The sequence below is a fragment of the Urocitellus parryii genome, chromosome 4, assembly GCF_045843805.1.
Source record: "Urocitellus parryii isolate mUroPar1 chromosome 4, mUroPar1.hap1, whole genome shotgun sequence".
NCBI classification, from domain to species: Eukaryota; Metazoa; Chordata; class Mammalia; order Rodentia; family Sciuridae; genus Urocitellus; species Urocitellus parryii.
Window position 1 is genome coordinate 177701236 of NC_135534.1, and position 22672 is coordinate 177723907.

At 44.7% G+C, this 22672-nt stretch overlaps 1 protein-coding gene across 1 annotated transcript in view; it reads left to right on the plus strand.

The window, feature by feature from the left end:
• Ccdc180 (coiled-coil domain containing 180) overlaps positions 1-22329 on the plus strand; it is a 60950-nt gene extending 38621 nt beyond the window's left edge. Inside the window, exons 26-36 of the mRNA XM_077797926.1 lie at positions 983-1152; positions 1402-1521; positions 3139-3216; positions 7075-7141; positions 7918-8059; positions 15622-15782; positions 16361-16498; positions 17031-17142; positions 19928-20033; positions 21082-21217; positions 22198-22329. Coding sequence (XP_077654052.1) covers positions 983-1152; positions 1402-1521; positions 3139-3216; positions 7075-7141; positions 7918-8059; positions 15622-15782; positions 16361-16498; positions 17031-17142; positions 19928-20033; positions 21082-21217; positions 22198-22329 — 1362 coding nt within the window. The remainder of the gene's footprint in view (positions 1-982; positions 1153-1401; positions 1522-3138; positions 3217-7074; positions 7142-7917; positions 8060-15621; positions 15783-16360; positions 16499-17030; positions 17143-19927; positions 20034-21081; positions 21218-22197) is intronic.
• The last annotated feature ends 343 nt before the right edge of the window (positions 22330-22672 follow it).

Sequence of the window (22672 nt, forward strand, 5' to 3'; positions counted from 1 at the left end):
GAGACGGGAAGCTCTGTGAGGGCCGAGCCTTCGCTCACCTCCCATGAGGATTTGACCCAAGGAGCACCCAGCCATCAGCCAGGGGAGGTCACAGAGCTGAATGCTGCAAGAGCAGAGTGCCTCAGGGTCTCACGCTGCCCAGCTCTGCCACCCTTCCATCTGTGGGAAGCTTTACGTACCCTGCAGACTGTGCTAACCATCCATTTGCTCTGTTACTGTGTCTGGCACGACAGAGGCTCCAAGGTCCAGCCTGGGTCCTTCCTTCAGGGGGCTGGTGGGAGAGGAGACTTGGAGTAAAATGGAGAACAGAAGAACTGAGTGCTCGCAGGCCTGGGGCTGGGGCTCAGAGGTAGAGCACTTGCCTAGCACATGTGAGGCCCTGGGTTCAAGCCTCAGCACCACATAAAAATAAATAAATAAAATTTATGGTATTAAAAAAAAAAAAGAACTGAGTGCTCGCTGGGGGTACTGGTTCCACCCTTGTTCTGAACTGGCCCCTGGATCAGCCTTGCCTTCTTTCACTTCCTCGCCCATTTGTTCCAAAACATCGCCTGGGCACCTCTGCCGCAGCCATGCAGGTCGCACTCCATCTCACAGAAGATGCTAGAGCTTTTCCTGCAGAGCACTGGTCCCAATTTTGACTAAGCATTTATTTGTCTTAAGTGTGCCTAAACTGTAAGCTCCATAAAGGCCTTGGTGGCTTTTGCACTTCTGTGTCCCCAGGATACTGGCAGAGCCTTGTGGAGAGCAGGCATTCAGAAAGCATTTCTAAAGGCATGAGTGAGCGAGTGAGCGAGTGAATGAATGAGCGCCTTCTAGGGGAGGGACCGCCACCATTTGATAGATGTGAAAACAGGCTCCAGGGGCCGCCAAGTTGCCTCCAGCCACCTCTTGGACAAGGTGGCAACAGTGTGAATCAGCCTGCTACCGCCATGGCACCCGGACTGGTCTCCACAAACTCAGCCATTTTACTGGCCCACAGGACAGTGTCACGACCGACGCAGAGGAGGAGAGTGACTTCCAGATTTCAGAGATCCCAGAGGAGGAGGCCAAGTTGGGCCCGGTCACCCCTGAATCCTTTGCACAGCCAAGCCGCTTAGGGAAGGCCATGATTGAAGACCCCGCTGTGATGGTGATCAAGAAGATCCTGCAGTGAGTGCCTATGCCACAGCCTCTGGCTCTGAGCCCTCAGGGGTTGTCTTGGGCTACTGAAGTCGGGGGTTCCCATGGGAGCTCACCCCTGGGAGCCTAAGACCTCAGATAAGGAGCTTCTCCTGGGAGCCTCATTTCCTCATCTGAACTCCTGAGCTCATGATGGAACCTATTGAGGATTGACTGGGGTGTTGCCAGAGCTGTCCTCTTGTCACTTGGAAAAGCTCATGTCATTTCCTTTGGTTTCAGAGTTCCTGACATAAAGTCAGTTCACCAGTGTGAGAAAGAAGGGTCACAGACAGGTAAAGGCAGACAGGAAAACTTTATAAAGAAGTCCTTGCACAGTGCCAGTGCCACCTCAGCCGCAAGGTAGGGACACAGCTGCCCGGAATCTTCCCTTCTCAGGCCCTCATCTGAGCCCCCAGATAAAGGCCAGAGCCCACCCTGTCATTGTCCCAGACTCTTAGAACTTCCACTGGAACTCATGCTCTGGGACACCATGTGTCCCGGCATGGACAGAAACTGTCCTGACACTGCCTTTGGTCAGACTTGAGTTCGCCCTGTGGAGGGAGACATGGCTCCCACACACCTCAAACCTAGAGAAATGTGTGGAGTTGGGTGGTAGGTGTCCAAGGGACAGGGGCAGATTCTGGCCCTGCCATCATGCAGGGTCATAGTTAACAAGAGGGAAAGTCAGAGCCATGGCTACATAGTTTTCCTACAAAGGTGCAGGAATGCTAGGCCTTGGTACCTTGGTCATGTGCCCTGTCAATGAGACCCTGTAGTGGTCATTAGACTGAGTCTCTGACCACCAGCTCCCACACACAGACTTTTGAAAGGTGGATAACAGAAGCCAAGTGACTCAGCCAAATTTTTGGATCTTTTTTAAGCCCTGACTAATCCTTGGCTTTGAGAAAGTGAGAGTTTTACCTTGACCTCAAACCCAAATTTCTGAGTCTTTATAAACTTGCATGTTGTCTGCAATGTGTGGACAGAGACCAAACAAGTGAGCACAGCAGAGGCTACTGATGAGGAGCTGGCGACAGCAGGAACTGGCCACCGGCAAGTGCAACATGGCAGACTCAAGGGCAGCCAGGGGAGCCGGAAGCCTTACAGTGTAAAACAGGGAAGGCTGCGGATGTGCCTGGCGGGGGGCTGTTGGCATAGAGAAGTCAGAAGCTGTCAGCAGAAAGCAGGACGTCCTGGGTGGTTGGTTGGGTACAGATTTGGTCCTGGCCACTTGCGGCCTATTGTTATAGCAGGTATCGTTTAGCTTCCTGGGCTGTCACTGGAGATAGCACCCTGACTTGCTGCAATTCTGACTTGCAGCTGACCACCTTCGGGCTGTTTATTGTAGGCAAAGGGCTGATTTCCTGGGCAGGTTGCTGCAGCTATGGGTGGGTGACAGATCCTTTTATATATATATATATATGATCCAGCCATCATCTATTTGTATATTCAGTCTCTGAAAGGTTTTAAAATAAAGCCCATATGGGTGCAGAGCTTAATTTAAATTTCGGATCAATAATACTTAATTTTCAGTATGAGTATGTCACAAATATTGCATGGGACCTTACATATACTAAAAATTACTCGTTGCTTATATGAAACTCAAGTGTAACTAGCCATACCGTATATTTATGTGCTAACCTGAAGGTCTCACTGTGAGGCTCAACCTGTTTTTCTTTGGGTTCTCACCTCAGGGAAGGGAGGATGCAAATTTCTGGGCCCACGACCCTTTGCCCCTTGCCTCTCTTAGTGGTCTTGCCTAGGCCTTATTGGTAAAGGCCTTGCCCCCAAATCAGGTTGTGTTCAGAGCAATTGAAAAGTAGAGAATCACCTTGAAAGGCTCAGCCCCAGAAATGAGCCAGGCTGCCCCACAGGCTGGTCCAGCACTTCCAGCACCCCAGGAAGGGCTCCGGAGGCACAGACCTGCCTTTTGTCTGTCCCCAGACTGCAGACAACTCATGCACCTTTGTCCTACAGCCTCAGCCGGCATTCCAAGCCCAACAGAAATGACAGAAAGTACCTGGTGCTGGGGGACAGGTCTCCTCCATCAACCAAGTAAGTAATGACACAGTCCCCTTTAATTCCATTTAATTTGTCAGAGGAAAAGAAAAATAAGAAAGAGAAGGGGGAGGCCGATAAAAAGGAAGAGGAAGGGGAGGGGCCAGTTGAAGGTCAAGGTCAGTTTGTCTCAACCCATTCCCTGAAGTTTACTGAGAGACATTTCACCAAAATTTTACATTTTCCAGCTCAGCATTTTATGGTGGCCAGGCAGCAGACACCTTTCAGGTTCGGTGTATTTTTTAGCAATTTTTTCAATGCTACCCACCTCTTCTCCTTTCCTTTACTGTCATTGATTAAAACAACGGCTTCATTTCAAACAAAAACCAGCATATTATTAAGTTTGGAAAGTTAAAAGTCCTTAGAGAAATTCAAGCTCCACACTGGAGCCTCTATCCCCCATGATCTGTATGGCATGGCCCACCTGTGTCAGCTCTTTCGCCCAGGGGATTGAAGCTGGCAAATCATGCAAAGAAGGATGCTGCTACACCAAGTGACCCAGGAACTGCCTGCAAGTCAGCTGCTAGAGCTGCCCTGTGCCCATATACACCAAGGACATTTCTGTACCATTACAACCTTGACTCTCTATCTTTTATAGGTCTCTGTCATTTGATCACATGTATAGATTCCTGCACCCACCACCACAATCAAGACACAGAATTATTTCATCTGCACAAAGATCTCTTTCTTGCTTCTCTTCATGTACCACCCCTGACCCACTTCCCCTCACCGTCCCAACCCCAAGAACCAGGAATCTGTTCTCTATCCCTATAATTTTGTCACTTTACAGGATATCATATAAGTAAATTTATGCAGCATTCGACCTTTTCAGAATGGCTTTTTGGCCTCAGCATAATGCCCTTGAGATATGTCTTGGTCCATTTGATTTGCTCTAACCGAATGCCTGAGACTGGATAATTTATCAAGAACAGAGGTTTGTTTCTTACAGTTCTGGAGGTTGGGAAGTTCAAGGTTGAGCCTGATCTGGTGAGGGCCTTCTCACTGCATCATTCCATGGCAGGAGGTGGAAGGGCAAGAGAGTATAGGGAGCAGGAGTGAGAGAGGAGAGGAAGGGGACTGAAATAATTCTTTTCTCAGGAACCCATTCCTATGATAAGTAGCCCACTCCCACAATGCCACCATTAATCTATTCCAGAGGGCAGAGCTCTTATGACCTACTATCTCTTGATGGTCCCACTTCTCAGTACCATTGCACTGAGGATTAGGTTTCTAGCATATGAACTTTGGGAAATACATTCAGTCCTCATCAAGACCCTGCCAAGTTGACACATGTACCATACATAGTACATGTATGACCCAATAGCATTCCATAATATAAATACACTGAAGATTTAAAAAAAATCATAGGTCAAATAGAAAAAAATGAGTATTCATTAAGTCTCTAAAAAAGGAGAGATTTCCCTGTCCTAGTACAATAGTCAGTTGTTCATAAAATAGAATCAGACTAATCCTGTTTGTATCCCCACATTAGGACCCTGGTTAAGTGATTTCTCCACAAGCTTCAGTCTTTCCATCCGCAGAGTAGGGAGAAGAGAACCCTCCTCTTAGAGCTGTGGATAAGAGCTAGTGAGTTCCCATGGGTCCCAGGCAGGGCTCCCTTTAGAAACACAGGATTGGCACCCTGAGAAGCACTAATAAAAATCTCAAAATATGGGAAATTTGCCAAAGGAAAAAGAAAAACAAATAAATACATCACCCTCTTCCCCTACCCCCAAGTAATTGCTAAGGAAACCTCCGGAACTCAGTATGAGCCAGGCATATTGGCACATGCCTGTAATCCCAGTGACTCAGGAGGCTGAGGCAAGAGGATTACAAGTTCTAGGCCAGCCTCAGCATCTTAGTGAGACCCTATCTCAAAAAAAAAAAAAAAAAAAAAAAAAAGTAAAAAGCGCTGGGAATGTAGAGCACCCCAGGATTCAATTTTAAGTACCAAAGAAAGAGAGGGAGAATTCAGTAGGGATGAGGGTAGATTTGAAGAGACCTGGCCCAAAAGAAGAAACAACTAGGAACAAACGTGAAGCAATACAGCCTCACTGGGATGCTAAGCAATGAAAGGGAAGCAAGTCCTCACACATCCCCGCACATCACCTAGAGTTGCCAGTACACAAATGGATTTTTGTGGAAGCTGCCAGGGGGTAGAGTGGTTCTTCCCTTGCACTGAGGGTAGGGAGTCAACGGCACAGTATCTTTCTAGAAATCAATTTGGCAAAGTCTAACGGAAGCCATTAAGTCTTGCCTTTATACAAATCTTCAGGCCTTTCTCCCAAGGACATCATTCCACCATGAGGAGAAACTTCTTGCCTGAAGATATCTCATGCAGTATTTTTTTTAGTTTGTCAATGGACTTGATTCTGTTTATTTATTTGTGGTGCTGAGAATCGAACCCAGTGCCTTGCACATACTAGGCAACTACTCTACCACTGAGCCACAACCCAGCCCCCATGCAGCATTTTTTTATGCCAATTGAAAAAGGGGGGAGACCTAAAATGTCAAAATTAGAGGATTGCAAACTGTGATGCATATATACTTGGTGGTGTTCCACAGCCTCTTAAGATGATTTCACAGAATGGGGACACTTACTGTTCAATAAGTGAACAGAACAGAATTTGAAACACTCATAAACCCAATTAGGACTGATTTTAAATGAAATCAGCTGAAGGAAATTCACTAAAATGTTGGGATGGATTTTCCCCTTGTTTTTCGATATATTTCTAATTTTCTTAAGTATCATGAGTGGATTTTAAAATGAAAGATCAAATTACCTATATACTTATATTGTAGAAATTGGCAGTGATATATTCATACGTGTCACTATGACACTTTATACAGATGAGAAACATTAGTGACCTGCAGTTACGTGTAATTCTAGTGCATCCATCCTTTATCTCACTTAACATCCATTGGGTCTGTGAAAATTTGCTTATAAAGCCCTGGTGTACACACGTGGGCCTAGTGACTAGAGAGAGCAGGTCAACGTTTGGTCCTACAGGAAGTCCTGGTCATTTGATTATTATCTGTAAGTCATCATTCTTTCTTCTTTCAAGCAATACTGAGGCCCTGACAGGTGCAGGCACTGCCCTTGCACTGGGATTCCATGGTCAACAGAGACAGAAAACCACAGTCCATGTTCTCTATCAAAAGATAAACTCAGACTCATTAAAATATTAACAGGTTTATTTGAACAGACAGCGATGCACAAATCGGGCAGCATCAGACTGCCAAGTGGTTCAGGGCTCCACCAAGGTGGGTGGCAGGGGAAAGCTTTTACAGGAGGCAAGGCAAAGAAAATATTTGATTAGCTAAACTTGATCATTCCCCCACCAGAAATGAGTTGGCTATTTCTGACTGATTAAACTTAGATTTTATTTTTCTAGACTATGTATGACTATTCTTACTGAGTTGGGTTGTGGCTTGCTAATGTAGGAACCTCAGATACTGAGCTTTTTCTGCCTAATAACCTCTCAATTCGTATTTTAAATGCCTAGTAGAATTCCCAGTCTGCTGGGAGAGATGGAATTCAATCAGCCAGACAAACAAATCAATCCTGAATCCACCTACAGAACTGAAGCACACTCTCAAAGTATTAGCACTCGGGTTAGGAACTGGCACTGACCTGGGATCTGAGAAAGAACAGGAACAAATATGACCAAGAAGAAACATGCAGGTGCTCTTGGAGAGGAATCAGGAGGAGAAGTTCCCAGGGCAGTAGTGATGAATTAATTGCAAGGAGGCCCAGGGCCCAAACAGAGCACTCCAAATGCTATGCTGATTTGGTTCATCCATGTTGGTATCTTTAGACAAGGAACCTCAGGGGTCTGCCTCTATGTGTTGCAGGCATTTTAAAGGGATCATCCTGACCCTTCTCTGGGAGAGCAACCACTATCTGCTGACCGTTGTGGAGGTGAGGGCCACTGCTCACTAGCTGGTGCCCATCCAGGAAGCGTGTCCCCAGCTGCCTTTGCCTTTTGCAGTCTGCTGATCACAGGAACTCAGGGGAAAATGCTGAGAGGATTTCACCCTCCTCTTGACCTCCCCAGCTTCTGTAACCTCCTGTGTCCGACCCCCACCCAGGCCCATTTTCTGGAAGACAAATTTCCTTTATTTGGCATTTATTTACTTAATTAGTCACCAAACATTTCTTAGACACCACCTGCATGTCAGGCACTGGGTATGCCAAGAGAAACATGCCCCGCCTCTGTCCCTTAGGTGCCTACCACCTAGCAGGAGTCCAGTGGACATGGCTGGGCTCAGGGAGCCAGGGAAGCACTAGGAGCTGGCCCCTGCTCCCATAAACCCACACAGTGTGCCTGTGTTTTATCTTGGCTGTCCCCCATGGGGCAGGGAGTGGTGAAGGGCAGGGCCTCTGGCTCATCCCTCTCTGTGGCCCACAGTCAGGACCCAGCTGGGTGCTTCTAGTAAGTTCCCAACTCAGTCACAACCTGAGACTCCATTGATTTGGGTCTTGAATGACAAACAGGATCTTGCCATTTACTCAGGAAGTAATAAGGTACAGTTATGGCCTCGAGTCACACTTTGGGATACAGAGGAAGTGAAGGGGGCAGAGGGAAAGCACAACTAGGAGATGTGGAGATGAGGGTGGGCTGACTGATGGAAGAGCCAGGACCAGAGTCCCACAGGGAGGGTCCTCGCCCACGCATGGTCACCTTTCTCTGGCAGGAATATTACCGCAAAGAGAGGCACCCAGTCACCAGGCCTGACTGCATGTATGAAACCTTCGACCAGTGTGCCGACAGCATTGGCAGGAAGATCCTGGAGTACCAGAGCCAGACGAATGAGTACCACAACTCCTGCCTCATGGGTGCGTGTGGGCGAAGGGTGGGCAGGCTGGACCTGGGTATGACACCCACATACTGGGGTTGGGGGCTGGTCCTTGGCCCTGGCCCCTCTCACTTGGAGGTCACCAGGCAGAAGAGGAGCCTCCTGTGGAAGCCAGCCTCTTAGAATTAGGTGGAAACAATGATCAGATTTAACTGGAGTAAAACAACGCTAAAAAAAAAAAAAAAAAAAAAAAAAAGAATCGTTTTTCTATAGAAGGATGGTAATTTTTTTTAACCACTAAAAAATACTTTGTTCCTTCCACATTTTATTTTTTTTTCTGTTTCTACATTTTTATTGGTACATTATAGTTGTACATATTGATGTGATTTGTTGTTACAATTGACAATATAATTTGACCAATATGGCCCCCCAACATTTCCTCCCTCCCTCCCTTCTCCCACCCCAGGGTACCTTTCCTGTACTGATTTCCCTTTGATTTCTATAAGATCCCTGCACCACTCCCCACCTTTCTTCCCCTTTTTTCCTCTCTAGCTTTCACACATGAGAGAAAACATACAACCCTGACCTTTCAAGTTTGGATCATTTTGCTTAACATAAGGTCTTTAGTTCCATTCATTTTCTTGCAAATGACATAATTTCCTTTTTCTTTAGGTCTGAGTAAAATTTCATATGTATCTATACCACATTTTCTTTATTCATTCGTCTGCTGAAAGACACCTATACTGGTTCCCTAGTTTGGCTATTTTGAGATGTGCTGCTATAAACATGGGTATGCGTGTATCACTGTAGTAAGATGACTTTGATTCTTTAGGATAAATATCAAGGAATGGTGTAGCAGGTCATAGGGTGGTTTCATGCCTAGTCTTTTGAGGCACCTTCATACTGATTTCCATAGTGGTTGTACTAATTTACAATTCCATCAACAGTGTAAAAGTGTTCTTTTTTCTCCATATTCTGTCTAAGATGTATTATTATTATTTGTATTCTTTATGACTGTCATTCTGAGTGGCATGAGATGAACTCTCAGTGTAGTTTCAATTTGCATTTCTCTAATTGTTAATGATGTTGAACATTTTTTCACGTGTGTATTGGCCATTTGTATGTTGTTGTTGTTGTTGTTGTTGTTTTTGAGAAGTGTCTGATTTATTTGCCCATTTATTAATTAGTTGTTTGGGTTTGGATGTTAAGTTTTTATGAGTTTTTTTTACAAATTCTAGTTATAAATATCAGAAGATTGTAGTTAGCAAAGATTTTCTCCCATTCTGTAATTTCTCTCTTTATTTTTTTGTTTCCTTTGCTGTGCAGAAACTTTTTAATTAGATGCCATCCCATTTACTAGCTCTTGGAATTATTTCCTAAGCTTTAGGGAAGCTACTTCCCCTACTGAGGAAGTCCTTGCCTGTGTCTATATGCTGGAATGTTGACCCTATGTTTTCTTCTAGGAATTGCATAGTTTTTGGCCTAATTCCTAGGTCTTTGGTCCGTTTTGAATTGATTTTCATGCAGGGTGAGAGATAAGGGTCTAATTTCATTCTCTTCATATGGTTAACTAGTTTTCCCAGCATCATTTGTTTAAAAGGTTGTTTTTTCTCCAAAGTGTAGTTGGGACACCTTTGTCAAGGATCACATGACTGTTAGTGTATAAGTTTGTCTCTGTGTCTTCTATTCTATCATTGGTCTTCGTGTCCAATTTTATGCCAGTACCATGCAGTTTTTGTGCTATAGCACTGTAGTATAATTTGAAGTCAGGGATTGTGATGCCCCCAGCATTGCATTTTTGGCTTAGAATTGCTTCGACTATTTTAGGTGTTTTATTCTTCCAAATGAATTTTAGAATTGTTTTTTCTAGTTCTGTGAAGAATGTCATTGGTATTTTGATGGTGATTACATAGAATCTATATATTGCTTTGGTAGCATGATCATTTTAACAATGTTAATTCTGCCTATCCATGAACATGGGAAGTCTTTCCATATTCTGAAGTCTTCTTCAATTTCTTTTTTCAATATTCTATAGTTTTCATTGCAGAGATCTTTTATCTCCTTGGCTAGATTTATTTCTAGTTTTTTATTTTTTTGTAGTTGTTTGGTTGGTTTTTTTAGATTATTGTGAATGAAACTGTTTTCCTCATTTCTTCCTCAGCAGATTTTTTTTGTTGGTAGGAAAGCTATTGATTTTTTTATGTTGATTTTGTAGCCTGCTACTCTGCCAAATTTGTTTATTAGTTCTAGCAATTTTTTGGTGGAATTTTTTTTGATCTTCTAAGTTAAGGATCATATCATCTGCAAACAGTGGTATCTTGACTTCTTCCTTTCCTGATTTTATCATTTTTATTTCCTTTCCTTGCGTAATTTCTCTAGCTAAAATTTCTAGCATTATATTAAGTAGGAGTGGTGAGAATAAATATCCTTGTCTTGTTCTAGATTTTACAGGAAATGCTTTCAGATTTTCCCCATTTACTATGAGCTTGGCTTTGGGTTTTTTATATATAGCCTTTATGATGTTGAGGTAGGCTTCTTTTATCCCTAGTTTCTTCAGTGTTTTTATCATGAATGGGTGTTTAATTTTGTCAAATGCCTTCTCTACATCTATTGATACAATGGTTAACTAGTTTTGCTGATTTGACAGCTAATATGACTAAGTGATTTTTGCCCTTAATTCTATTTATGTGATGAATTACATTTATTGATCTGTGTATGTTAAACCATCCTTGCATCTCTGGAATAAAGCCAATTTGGTCTTGATATACAATCTTCGTAATATGTTGTTGAACACAATTTGCTGATATTTTATTAAATATTTTTGTATGTAAACTCATTAGGGATATTGGTCTATAGTTTTCTTTCCCTGATGTATCCTTGTCTGGTTTTGATATGAGTGTAATATTGACACCATAGAATAAATTTGGTAGTGTTCCATTCCTTTCTATTTCATGGATAATTTGAGGAGCATTCACATTAGTTCTTTAAAGGGCTGGTAGAATTGACCTGAGAATTCATCTGGTCCTGGGCTTTTCTTTGTTGGAAGGCATACAATTTTTTGGAGTATAAGTTTTCAAAATAGTCATGATCTGCTGGATTTCTGTGATGTCTATTGTGACTTCGCCTTTTTCATTTGTAATTTTATTAATTTGGATCTTCTCTCTTTCTTTTAGTTGGTTTGGCTAAGAACTTATCAATCTTGTTTACGTTTTCAAAGAACCAACTCTTCATTGATCCTTTATATTTTTTAATTCTCCATTTCATTGAATTTGGCTCTGATTTTAATTATTTTCTTCCTTATGCTGATTTTGGAATTGGTTTCTTCTTTTTCAAGGGTCTCAAGATGCATCATTGGGTTGTTTATTTGGGATCTTTCTGATTTTCTCATGTGGGCACTAATAGCTATAAACTTTCCTCTTAGAACTGCTTTCATAGTGTCCCAGAAGTTCTGGTATGTTGTATCATATCATATATTTTCATTTGAATATAAGAATTTTTAGTTTCTCCCTTGGTTTTTTTCTACTGAACATTCTTTAGTCAAATGTATACTGTTCAATTCCCATGTATTTATAAAGTTTCTATAGGATTTTGTTGATTTCTAATTTTATTCCATTGCAATTTGATAAGATGCAAGGAATTATGTCAAATTTTTGTATTTGTTAAGAGTTGTTTTGTAGCCTAAAATATGGCTTATTTTGGAGAAGTTTCCATGAGCTATAAGAAAGTGTATTCAGCTGTTGTTGGATGAAATATTCTATAGATATCTGTTAAACTCACGTAATTTATAATATTTTTCAGGTCCAAAGAGTCTTACTGAGTTTATGTCTGGATGATATATCTAATGGTGAGATAGGTATGTTGAAATTACCCAGTATTATTATACTGGGGTCCATCTGAGGCTTCAATTTGAGTAGTTTCTCTTTTTACGTAATTAGTTTCACTGATGTTTGGGCTCTCATTTGTTTTTCCATCTTGAATCCTCCTGGGTACAGTCTTCTTTGTGCCTGTTTTCCTCATGTTCTGCTAGGTACATGGTAGGTACTTGCCACATGGTAGGCACTTGCTGGGACAGTGTAGCAGTATTTGCTATGACCTGCAGTATGGCCACCTCAAGATGGCTCCTCCTCAGCTCTCCATGGCCAGTTGAGAAACACAGGGCACTTTTGAAATACCAGTTCACAGTGCAACTTCTGGATCAGCTAAGTTCAGGTTGCTTTTTGGTCTCAAGTTTTTCCATACCAAAATATTTCTGTTGTATTTCTCTCCATGTTTTCCTCCCTCTATGGTGAATGTAAGAAATAAGTTCACCTGACCAAACCCAAAGAATGGACGAAGAGACATGAGATATTGCAGTAGTGAGGGTTTTTACTGACAATCTTGCAAGATGACTGTCTGGGTGAGTAGGCACACTCAGAGCAGTTACAATCACATTTTATACCCTAGTACACAGTGTCCCTTCCTCCGCCTGTCCCTCATCCCTCATTGGCTGAGTACTAAGGGAGTCTTTCCTAGGTTTTGTTGTCTCCTATATAGTCACCTAGGTCATATCGTCTCTTATTGGGTTATTTAAAGAAACATACCTTTAGTTGTCCCCGTCTCCCTTTGTTCTCCTGTGAAGGGAGGGCCCTTTGGGGGAGTGAGTGCATCCTGGCCCATGCTGCAGTTTATCTCTGTTGAACAGGCTGGCCCCTTCCCTCTCACTTCCTGTTTGTCAAGGGACTGTGAATTCTTCACACTCTGGCATTAACTGCTTGTAACTTTCCATTCTGTTCTCCTCTACTGCTGCTTTTCTTACATCCTAATTTTACATTTAAAGCTAAATGCCATATTTTTAAAATGGACCTCCAGACTTTCTATTTCTCACAGTGAACCAGTGCTGCTACTGCTGCCTGTCTCAACCAGTGGGGCTCCAATGTTGCCTTTCTTCTTTGTTTAATACACAAATATCTGAGTCTCTAAGATATCCTGACTGTCCAATATTGAATTTTAGAGAAATCCCTTTTTTACCCACCTTGCTGAGAAGGAGGACTCCTGCTGCTTGAATCCTAAGCCATGAAACAACTAGGAATTCAGCCTTCCTCTAATCCGCCATCTTGATTCTCCTCCTCCCTTCTGCCCTCATTTTTGACAGCTTTAGGGTATATTTCCTTACCAGTACAATTTTTCCATGAAGTGTATGATTCAATGGTGTTTGGTTTACTTACAGAGTTGGCAATTGTCACCACCACTATCTCAGAACCCTCATCAGCCCATCCCCTCTTGAGTCCCTAAGCCATCAACAATTCACTTTCTTTTTTTCCCTTTGCTTTCTTTATTTACCTATTTGGTGTGCTGGGTATTGAACCCAGAGGTGCTTTACCACTGAGCTATATCCCCAGCCATTTTTTTTAATTTGGAGATAGGGTCTTACTAAGTTGTTTAGGGCTTCATTAAATTGCTGAGGCTGGCCTTGAACTTGCAATCCTCCACCCTCAATCTCCTAAATCACTGGGATTACAGGTATGTGCTCCCACGCCTGGTTCATTTTCTGTCTCTGTGGAGTTCCTCTTCCTGTACTTTCATGTAAATGGGCCCAAATGAGCTTCTTTGTGACTGGCTTCTTTCAGTTTTTGTGGTATTTCCAAGGTTCACACATGTTGTAAATTGTATCAATACTTCCCTTTGTCACTTTTAATGATATTTCACTGTACAGATCTACCTCATTTGTTTTGCTTTGCTGTGTCATTCCAGAGGCAGTGTGGGTAGGAAGACAGGATAACTGAGACCCAGCACTGCCATCTCCTAGCTGTGCTACTTTGGCCAAGTGATCTCACTTCTCTTAGCTTCAGTTCCCTTATCTGAAAGCTGGAGATAGTAACAGCACCCACTGTGAAAGAACTTTTTGAGGATTAATCCCTTGCATGGATTTACCATGTATAGGGAGTGATCTATGGGAGCCCTCATCACTGTGCTTGTAGAATCACTGGAATTGAAAACTACAGACAGTATTTTGTTTCTCCACTCAGACTTTCCCCAAGTGAATTCTTCAAGATCCCATCCTACACCACGTTCTCTCACTGAAAATGTGTCAAATGCTAGATAAAATATTTGGGGGACAAATGCACAAATGTAAAGTAAGACACACACAAATGAGCTAGTTGTAAAGTAAGAAACACAAAAGCCAAAAAATGAATGGAAATAAGAACTCTGCTTGATAATTGAGCAGTAATTCTGTTCACTGCCTTAAAGCATTTGATGACTCCCAGGAAAACTTGAGCATTTTCATGACCTCTAGGGCATTAGGAACAGGAGACAAATCCACAGACTACCCAAGGAGGAAAGTACCATGTAAAACTGGAACTGCACAGGGCTCCACCTGCAGAATACAGTGAATGAGACAAACCAATCCCTTCTTCTAGCAACTAGAAAGAGATTGCATTATCAAAATCCTTGGTACTGGGATTGGGTCTATAGCTCAGCAGCAGAGGCTTGCCTAGCATGTGTGAGGCAGTGGGTTTGATCCTCAGCACCACATAATAATAAACAAATAAAATAAAGGCATTCTGTCCATCTACAACTACAAAGAAATTTTTTTAAAAATCCTTGGTACTGGTGAAGAAAAAGGAAAACCAAAACCAAAAAACCACCTGTGGAAATCCAGAACTGTGCCAGTCCTTATATGGCTTCTAAACCTGTATTCATGCTTATTTAAACATGAATTCAATGTTGTCTTTGCGGATCATCCAAAGGATCTTAACTTTATCTTAGAATCAAATTGAGTTTGAGTTGATATATCTAGAATTTGCTTGGTTGAGACTCCTCAAATCCTCTCTAGAAAATCTACCTTCAACTCAGGCCTCAGGATTCCCACAACTAAAATTCCCAGAATAAGAGCTCACCATGATGAACAAACAAAAATAACAAAACCCACACAAACACAGGGTCCTTGAGCAGGAAACACAGGAGGCCAGCAGAAACTTAAGTTATTGTACATATCAAACACAGGATATAAAATAATGCAATTATTAGAGTTAAGTAAAAGAGGGAATTGCAAACGAGCAAAGAGCAAGAGACTATTAACTGAGTAAATATAAAAGTGAATCAAATAGAACTTTTAAAAAGGAAAAATTTCAAGTTGAAATTTTATACTTGTAAATGATTTTGCCGCCAGGTTACATAGAGCTGAAAGTAAAATTGGTGACTGGAAGGTAGAACCAAAGAAAATACCCAGAATGCTACACAGAAAGACAAAGAGATGAGGAAAGGGGAAGAGGTGAAGAGATGTGAATGACAGAGGAGGTGTGACATGGGCTGTTTTGAGGTACAGAAAGAGAGGGAGGAGCCCGGGGTCAAGGAGACATTTGAAGACATGATGGATGAGAACTTGCCAGATGGATGAAAGACAATGCATTTTAAATGGGTTGAGAAGTCCAAGGAATATAGAGGAGAGTCCTTTGAACTTGTCTTACTAGTATTTTCTGTATTACCTTGACTGCACGACCACATTGGAGACCAAGGTTTTCCCTTTGGGAAGCTGCTTTGGGCCTTTGTAGAAAAAGATCACCTCAGCCACTTGGTTCTATGGTGTCCCCTCCCCTGACCCTCTATTCCCAATTCCTGCAGAATTACGAGTCCAGATGAGGAGATTTGAGGAGCTGCTGCCCCATGTGTGTTGGCTGGTGACAGAGGACTTCAAGGAGCAGCACTGGAAAAAGTTTTGCACCTCTGTGGAAAAGATCCAGAAACAATTTGAGGAGCAGAAAGAGCAGTTAGACAAAAGGAAGGTAAGGATCCTAGGACCAACCAGTCCTGTTCCAGAATCAGGAATGCTGGGAGTTCAAAATGGAGGCAAGTCACAGGCAGGGTCAAGCCCAAGGAAAGGAGGTGAGCTAGGTTTGGGATTATTGGATGGGGGCCGAGGGGCAGAAGGCATTGAAAAAAATAAGAATTGAGTCAACAACTTCTTCATGGAAGGTGTTCAGTAAATTCTGTGTTGGAGTAAAGGTCGGGGGGCGGGGTCTGCTGGGCTTGGTGGAACCATGGTCTTTAAGATCAACAATGGCTCTCCACACTGTCCTTGGAGCCATGGGACAGGATTGGTGCTGACTGTATTGGACTCAAGCCTTGACTCTGCTGGGGGATGCTCAACTCACCCTCTCTTCATGGCTTCATTCATGCTCCCATCTTGACCTCTCTGACACTGGCTCCTCTGCCCACCCATGGCCCCTCATACACCCAGATTGTAGTACACATTTGTCTTCCCATGGCCTTAATTGACAGAAGACATAGGCCAGTGACTTCTTGGTCCTGACTTCAAGTCTGGGTCAAAAGCCCTGATGAATTCTGAATTGTTTGATCAAAGGATAGGAATGCCCAGAAGCTCAATCCAAATATTGGACACCCTGCACATTACCAAATAATGGAGTCTCTACACATACTAGAAGAAAAAAGACAGGAAGAGCTGGACCATGTAATCAAGAAGCACAAGGATAATCTTGAGGTCAGTGGTGCCCTTGACTCTCCAGTCCAGGTGCTGAGGGCCACACCAACCTCCAGGAAGATGGTGCTAATGGTCAGCAACAGCCGGTGCGGAGCATGGCCCTTGGTTGGCATGTGGGCCAGAGCAGGCATGAAAGTGGGTGGGTTTTGTAGGTGAAATGTCATTCCTGGGTGTTTCACTTTGCCTTTCTTTGGTTTCTGAATTAATTATTTATAAAATTAGTAACAGTATTTTTTTTTCATGATTCACGATCCATGTCTAGTTTTATTTCTTCTTCAGTGAATTGTCTATATGTGTCTCAGTCATTTCTGAATCATTTCTTATCCTCAAGCCCAAGCACCTCTTGAGGGAAGCCTTCTTGCTCAGACACCAGTTAACTCAGACACAGTGGGCACAGTGGCTTTAGGCTTGGCTCAGCAGCAGGATCCCCAAGGCTCCCTAGGTCCTCCTGCCGAGCCAGCCAGCCCTTCCTCAGCTGCCTGGGAGGGAAGTTCTTCTCCCTGCAGCTCTGCACTCACCATGTTTCCTCCAGGAAGTCACCAGGAGTTGTGGCCACTTTTTCATAATGAGCTTGGCCTCCTTCACCGAGAAGTTCCTGCTTCAGCTGGACGAACTGATCACCATCGATGACATCCAGGTTGCAAGTAAGGGGCACCAACCTTGCATCTCCAGCACTGGGGAGGGGGAGGGCTAGGCTGATGGGCACTGGGAAAGCTGCCTTCCCAGCTCCACCAAGGTGAAAATTTTCTCCATCAAGGGAATGGTTTGATTTTGTGTGTTCATTTGTCTTCATTAAAAATAAACTTTTGACTAAAAAGGCCAAATGCCAGATGGATCAAAGAATATATGTTAAAAATGAAACCCTAACAGGGAGTATTTTCATACTTTGGGGGTTAGGGACACCTTTTCTAAGCACAGTATGAGAACCAGAAGCCATGAAGAAAGCAGCTGGCCCTTCTCTCATGCCAAAACAAAAAACAGAAAAGTGTCAAATAGGGAAAGATAACCTCAAACTGGAAAACTAGTCCTCACAACCCATGAGTCAGGGAATGGGTAACTACCCACATGGTACAAAGAACTCTCACAGGTCACATTTTTTAGAGAAGCCAAGAAACAAACACACGCATTTCCTATGACAAGTGACAGTAAAAGGCGTGCCACCTCGCTGATGATGAAGAATGCAAACATGGACATTACTGAGATAGGTTTCTTACCAACAGGCTGCCAGAGGCTTAGCCAGCCCAGGGAGGGTGGTCAGAAGCAGAGGCACCACAGGGCCCTTAGTAGGAGCATTCGTTGATAACTGATCTCTTAAAGAACTCTTGTCACTTCCTGCCAAATCTTGCATGTGCATGCCTTTGACCTAGCGTTCCAATTCTAGGAATTTTCCTGACAAAAATATTTCACCCTTGTCCTAAGACACACATTCAAGAACATTCATCACAGCGCTCTTCAGACGGCAAAACAATTGGAAACAGCACTAGTGTCCATACATAGGGGATTGGAGGTGGGTGGCTCTCTGTGAGGCTGTGACGGTGGGGTAGTAGGTCTGCACGTGCTAATGCCACAGGGCCCACAGGAGGACCTTTCTGGGAGAAAATGAGGGACCAGGATATGCGTATGAGTCCATGTTTGAAAAACATACATGATATCAACATGCATACTCTCAGGTGTTTAAATAAATCTGTGTAAGAGAGACACAGAGAGTGAGAGAGACAGAGCCTGGGAGCTGGGCACAGAACTGCTGCTGAGGCTCTGCAGGGTGGGGCAGTGGGGGGCTCCTAACGTCTCTTTTAGTCCCCATGCTAGGTGACGATGTTTAAACTTTTTGTAATGTACATATTACTTTTATAATGATAAGATTACAATCATGTACTCAAATGTTATCCATTTATTGATAGTCTGTACTTTAAATCCATTCTTTTTCTTTTTATTTATTTGTTTGTTTGTTTGTTTTGGTACCAGGGGCCCTCGACCACTGAGCCCCATCCCCAGCCCTATTCTGAATTTTACTTAGAGACAGGGTCTCACTGAGTTGCTCAGGGCCTCACTAAGTTGCTGGGGCTGGCTTTGAACTTGCAATCCTCTTGCCTCAGCCTTGAAAGCCACTGGGATTATAGGCTTTGCACCACCTCACCCAACTTTCTATTTTTAAAAATTATTACAGAGACAATAAGTGTTCTCTACAGTAAAGTTAGAAATTCCATAAAAATTAAGAAGCAAGTGAAGAAATCAGGGCCCTTTGCCCTTGCTGTCCACCCTTCCAGGCCCCTCCTCCATGGGGGTGGGGACGGGTAGAAGGCCTATGAGATGTCCTGACTGAGTCCCTTCAGGTGGACCTTGGCCAGGCAATCCCTGCTCTTCTGCTTCAGCATGTTGGGTTACTGCGCACTGTGATTTACTAAGCATCATCGTGGACTAATTCATCTGCTGCTGTGGAACATACAATTTTTCATTGCTGTAATTGTTCTAAAGAAAACCCCTGTACAGTGGCAGGACTCTGATGGAGTGACAGACTCTTGGGTTACATTTTCTGGGTCAAAACATATACAGCATTTTTGAGGTGCAGGCCACTTTTCAATATCAAGGGTGAGCCTCACTGGGGAAGGCAAGGACCCACAGAGACACTGAGGTTGAAGCCCCATGGAGAACAGGCAGATGAGCTGGCAGCAGACCCCCTAGTGGCACCTTGCACAGTACCACAGAGCTGGACAAAAACCCTGCACCAGGCCCCCAGGAGGCGCTTGCCTGCTCTTATCTAAGCATTTTGACTTGGGTGGCCAGGCATAGACCTGTTACCATGGCAGATGAAGGTGCAGGTTAAAGAGGTGCCCACCTGCCAGCACTCTCTCTCTCCCCACCGCCCAGGTTCCCACCCCCTCCACACACACAGCCTTCTCTCCCTGTCAAGAATGCACATCCAGGGGCTGGAGATTTAGCTCAGTGGTAAAATGCTTGCCTTGCATGTATGAGGCCCTGGGTTCAATCCCCAGCACCACCAAAAAAAAAAAAAAGAATGCACATCCAAAGTGAGCCAAACATTTAATGGACAACCTTGAATGTGTTCTTTCTGGGGGTAAGTGCTTAGTTCACAGCTCTTATGAGCTAGCATAAGTCAAAGAAGGCATTGCAAAGCATATTTTGGAACTCTTGGAAGCTGCAGGATAGTCAGAGCATCCAACTTAGGGATTTGGAGCTGAAACTGTCCAAACAGCTCCCCAGACTCCTCTTGCAATGACCGCTGCCACTGCCACTCTACTCAGCTGCATATCTGGTGGACTTAGTTTCTCTGTTTAGGCAGCTCTGCCTGTCACTCCAGGTGGGGAAGTAGAGAGTGAGCCCTCCTATCTCTAAATATCGAGGGAGGAGACCCCTTGGTCTCATGCTGTTGGAGAGCCAATGGTTAGTAACCCATCTCTTTCCTGCCAGGGACCGAGCCCTGCAAGCAGAAAACATCAATCCTCATCCGGAGGAAACTGGCCAGGATGTCCTTGGAGGAAGAGAGTGAGAAGCCCCTGATTGAACGAGGGAGCAGGTGAGAGCCCAGGACAGCAGGTGGCACCATAAATGGCTGAATCTGCTGGGAGCTGGGCAGCGGAGTGATTAGGGGCACCAGCTGGGAACTTGGAGAGACCTGCTAACCTTGGAAAGGCATTGTGTTCTGAACCTCATTCCTCTGTGAAATGAGCATGGCAGTATACCTCACGTGGCTTCATGAAGAGAAAATTAGACTGTTTGGTAGGAGTTCAAAGACACCAAAATGGCGGAGGCAGGGTACAAGAAAAATACTCCTGGAGGACAAGACAGGGAGATGAGTCATCATGTCCCTGTTTAGAGTGTCCCATTACCATGATGACTCCCACCACAGGCTTGGTATTCTAAAATAACCAATGGGAGCAAAGGGGGTGAGGTCTTCAATCAGGTTCATATAGGGAAGAGACTGCCTCACAGCTCAGCATATAAGACACATGTTTCCAGACATGGGGCCTTGAGTCTGCCCCCCCCCCCCTCTCTCTCTCTCTCAGCCCACTCCAGTCTACCTTACGGACCTGGGCCCCAGTTGGACACCCCAACGATAATATGATGAGGTTGTCCATGAGTGCCCATGACACATACTGAGAGTTCAACAGCCACTAAAGTATCCCACAGAGGGAGGCCTGCCCCAGGGGCAGGGACATTCCCAGGTTGCTGCTGGCACCATGAACCACTCCAGCTGACTGTTGTGTGTGACATGAGCTGTTAAAGTGCCCGTCCCCTTTGCCCCGAGAACATGTCTCAGCAGTGGCCTTTACAGCATAATAAGTGGGCCAGGAACCGCAGATGGCCACCTGGCTGGCATACTGAGGAGGAATCTGAGGCCCAGGAAAGGGGAGTCACTGGAGATGTAGCGTTCCTTCCCCACACAGGACCCAAGACCACACAGAATTGAAACAGAGAACTTAAAGAAGCACAATGTGAAATCCTCAGTCAGACTTTTCTTTTTCTTTTAATTCAGATATTTAAAACCATGACAGTTGTTGAACTCTTGCAACAGGGGTGGTGGCTAGGCTGGGAATGGTGAAGCCAAGTACTTTTGTTTGTAGGAAGTGGCCAGGAATCAAACCCACCGAAGTCACCATCCAAACCAAGATTCTTGATCGGAAAACATCCTCCATAACCACCTCTAAGACCACCCTGGGCCATCTGGCAGCCGTGGAAGCCCGAGATGCTGTGTACCTGGTGAGATGGGATGGGGTAGCTGTGTCCCAGGGAGCATGAGGCAGCTTAGTTTGGCTGCCTTGGAAAGGAGGGAACTTCCCACCCTCAGGACACCCCAACATTTGGTCTGTGGAGTCAACAACACATATCAGCGAGGCCAGAGCCACAGATCCCAACACCCATCAATATCCTTTGGCACATGACATGAGGGTCATATCCAGTCTCAGTCCTAGCAGTGGTCTGAGGTGTAAGCCATGGTGCTGTGGGACCCCACCACAGGACATGTCACCCACACTGGGTGTGAGAAAGACTGCAGAGGGACAGTAGAATCAGCTAGGGAACATGGCAGACAGGCACAGAGGTGATGAGACCGTGGGACTGAAGTGGGGCATGGTAGCAGCAGCACTCACAGCCACGGCGGCTACCTTCTGTTCTTGGCATGAGGCATCTCACTGAATCCTCCTGGGAACCCATGAGGGTTAGTGTCCCCATCTCACTAACAAGGACATTGACGCCTAAAAGCACTTGCCCTTCTGTGCCACCGAGTGGCAGAGTCAGGATTTTAACCCAGTGCCTGTTAGACCCCTGTGGAGCTGGCCTGATGAGAAGCTGCTCCCAGAGCCCGGCTGCCATGCAAGCCCCGGACAGAGCAATGGCTGTGCCTGCTGAGTTCAGCGAGGGCTGGAGACCCAGAGGGCTCAGCCTCCTGAGGAAGCCGGGACCCCTGTGCTCCAGGGAGGCTCCCTTGCAGGTCAGAGTTTAGTAGGGTGCAGGGCCCAGAGCCAGAAAGACAGGTGTCCTAGTCCATGTTCCGCCCCTTCCTAGCTGAGTGACACCAGCCAAGTCCAGCCTCAGTCTTCTCATCTGTAAAACCAGGAAGACAATTGGACGTATCTGATGAGAGCTCTTTAGGAGCTGCTTGTCACAGGTGACAGTGTTGTCCCAGGGCTGGGAGTGCAGAATCCTCTCTCATGTGGCCATTCCTGCTGCTTTTTCCCCAGAAATATTTAGCATTGTTTGAGGCGGAGCTGAAAAGGATCCAGAATGACCACAATGTCCAGGTGGAGGAGGCCCAGCGCTGGAAGGAGAGCTGGAAGTGCTCCCTGCAAACCCTCCACAGCCTCTACACCTGACACCCTCCCCCACCCCAAATAAAGCTTTATTCTGTGCTGGGCGGTGGCTACAGGAGTCAGTCACTTAAAATAGACACTAAGACTGTGAAGGAAATGACATCCAAAAGCATGCCTGGCACTTCTTTTCATTTCTCCTGAAAGGAGCTCTGCAAAGACAGGGCCCAGCAGTCAGGGCATAAGGTATCAGGGGCCTGCCCGGCCAGGATTGCTGGAGAACACCAAATTCTGCCCCCCAGGTCAGGCCTTGAGGGGCACCTGCATGGGCCTACAGCCAGAGAAAAAAAATGAAATGAGAATTCAGAGCTCAGGATAAACATCCGGAGAGATGTGCTCCACCCAGCAC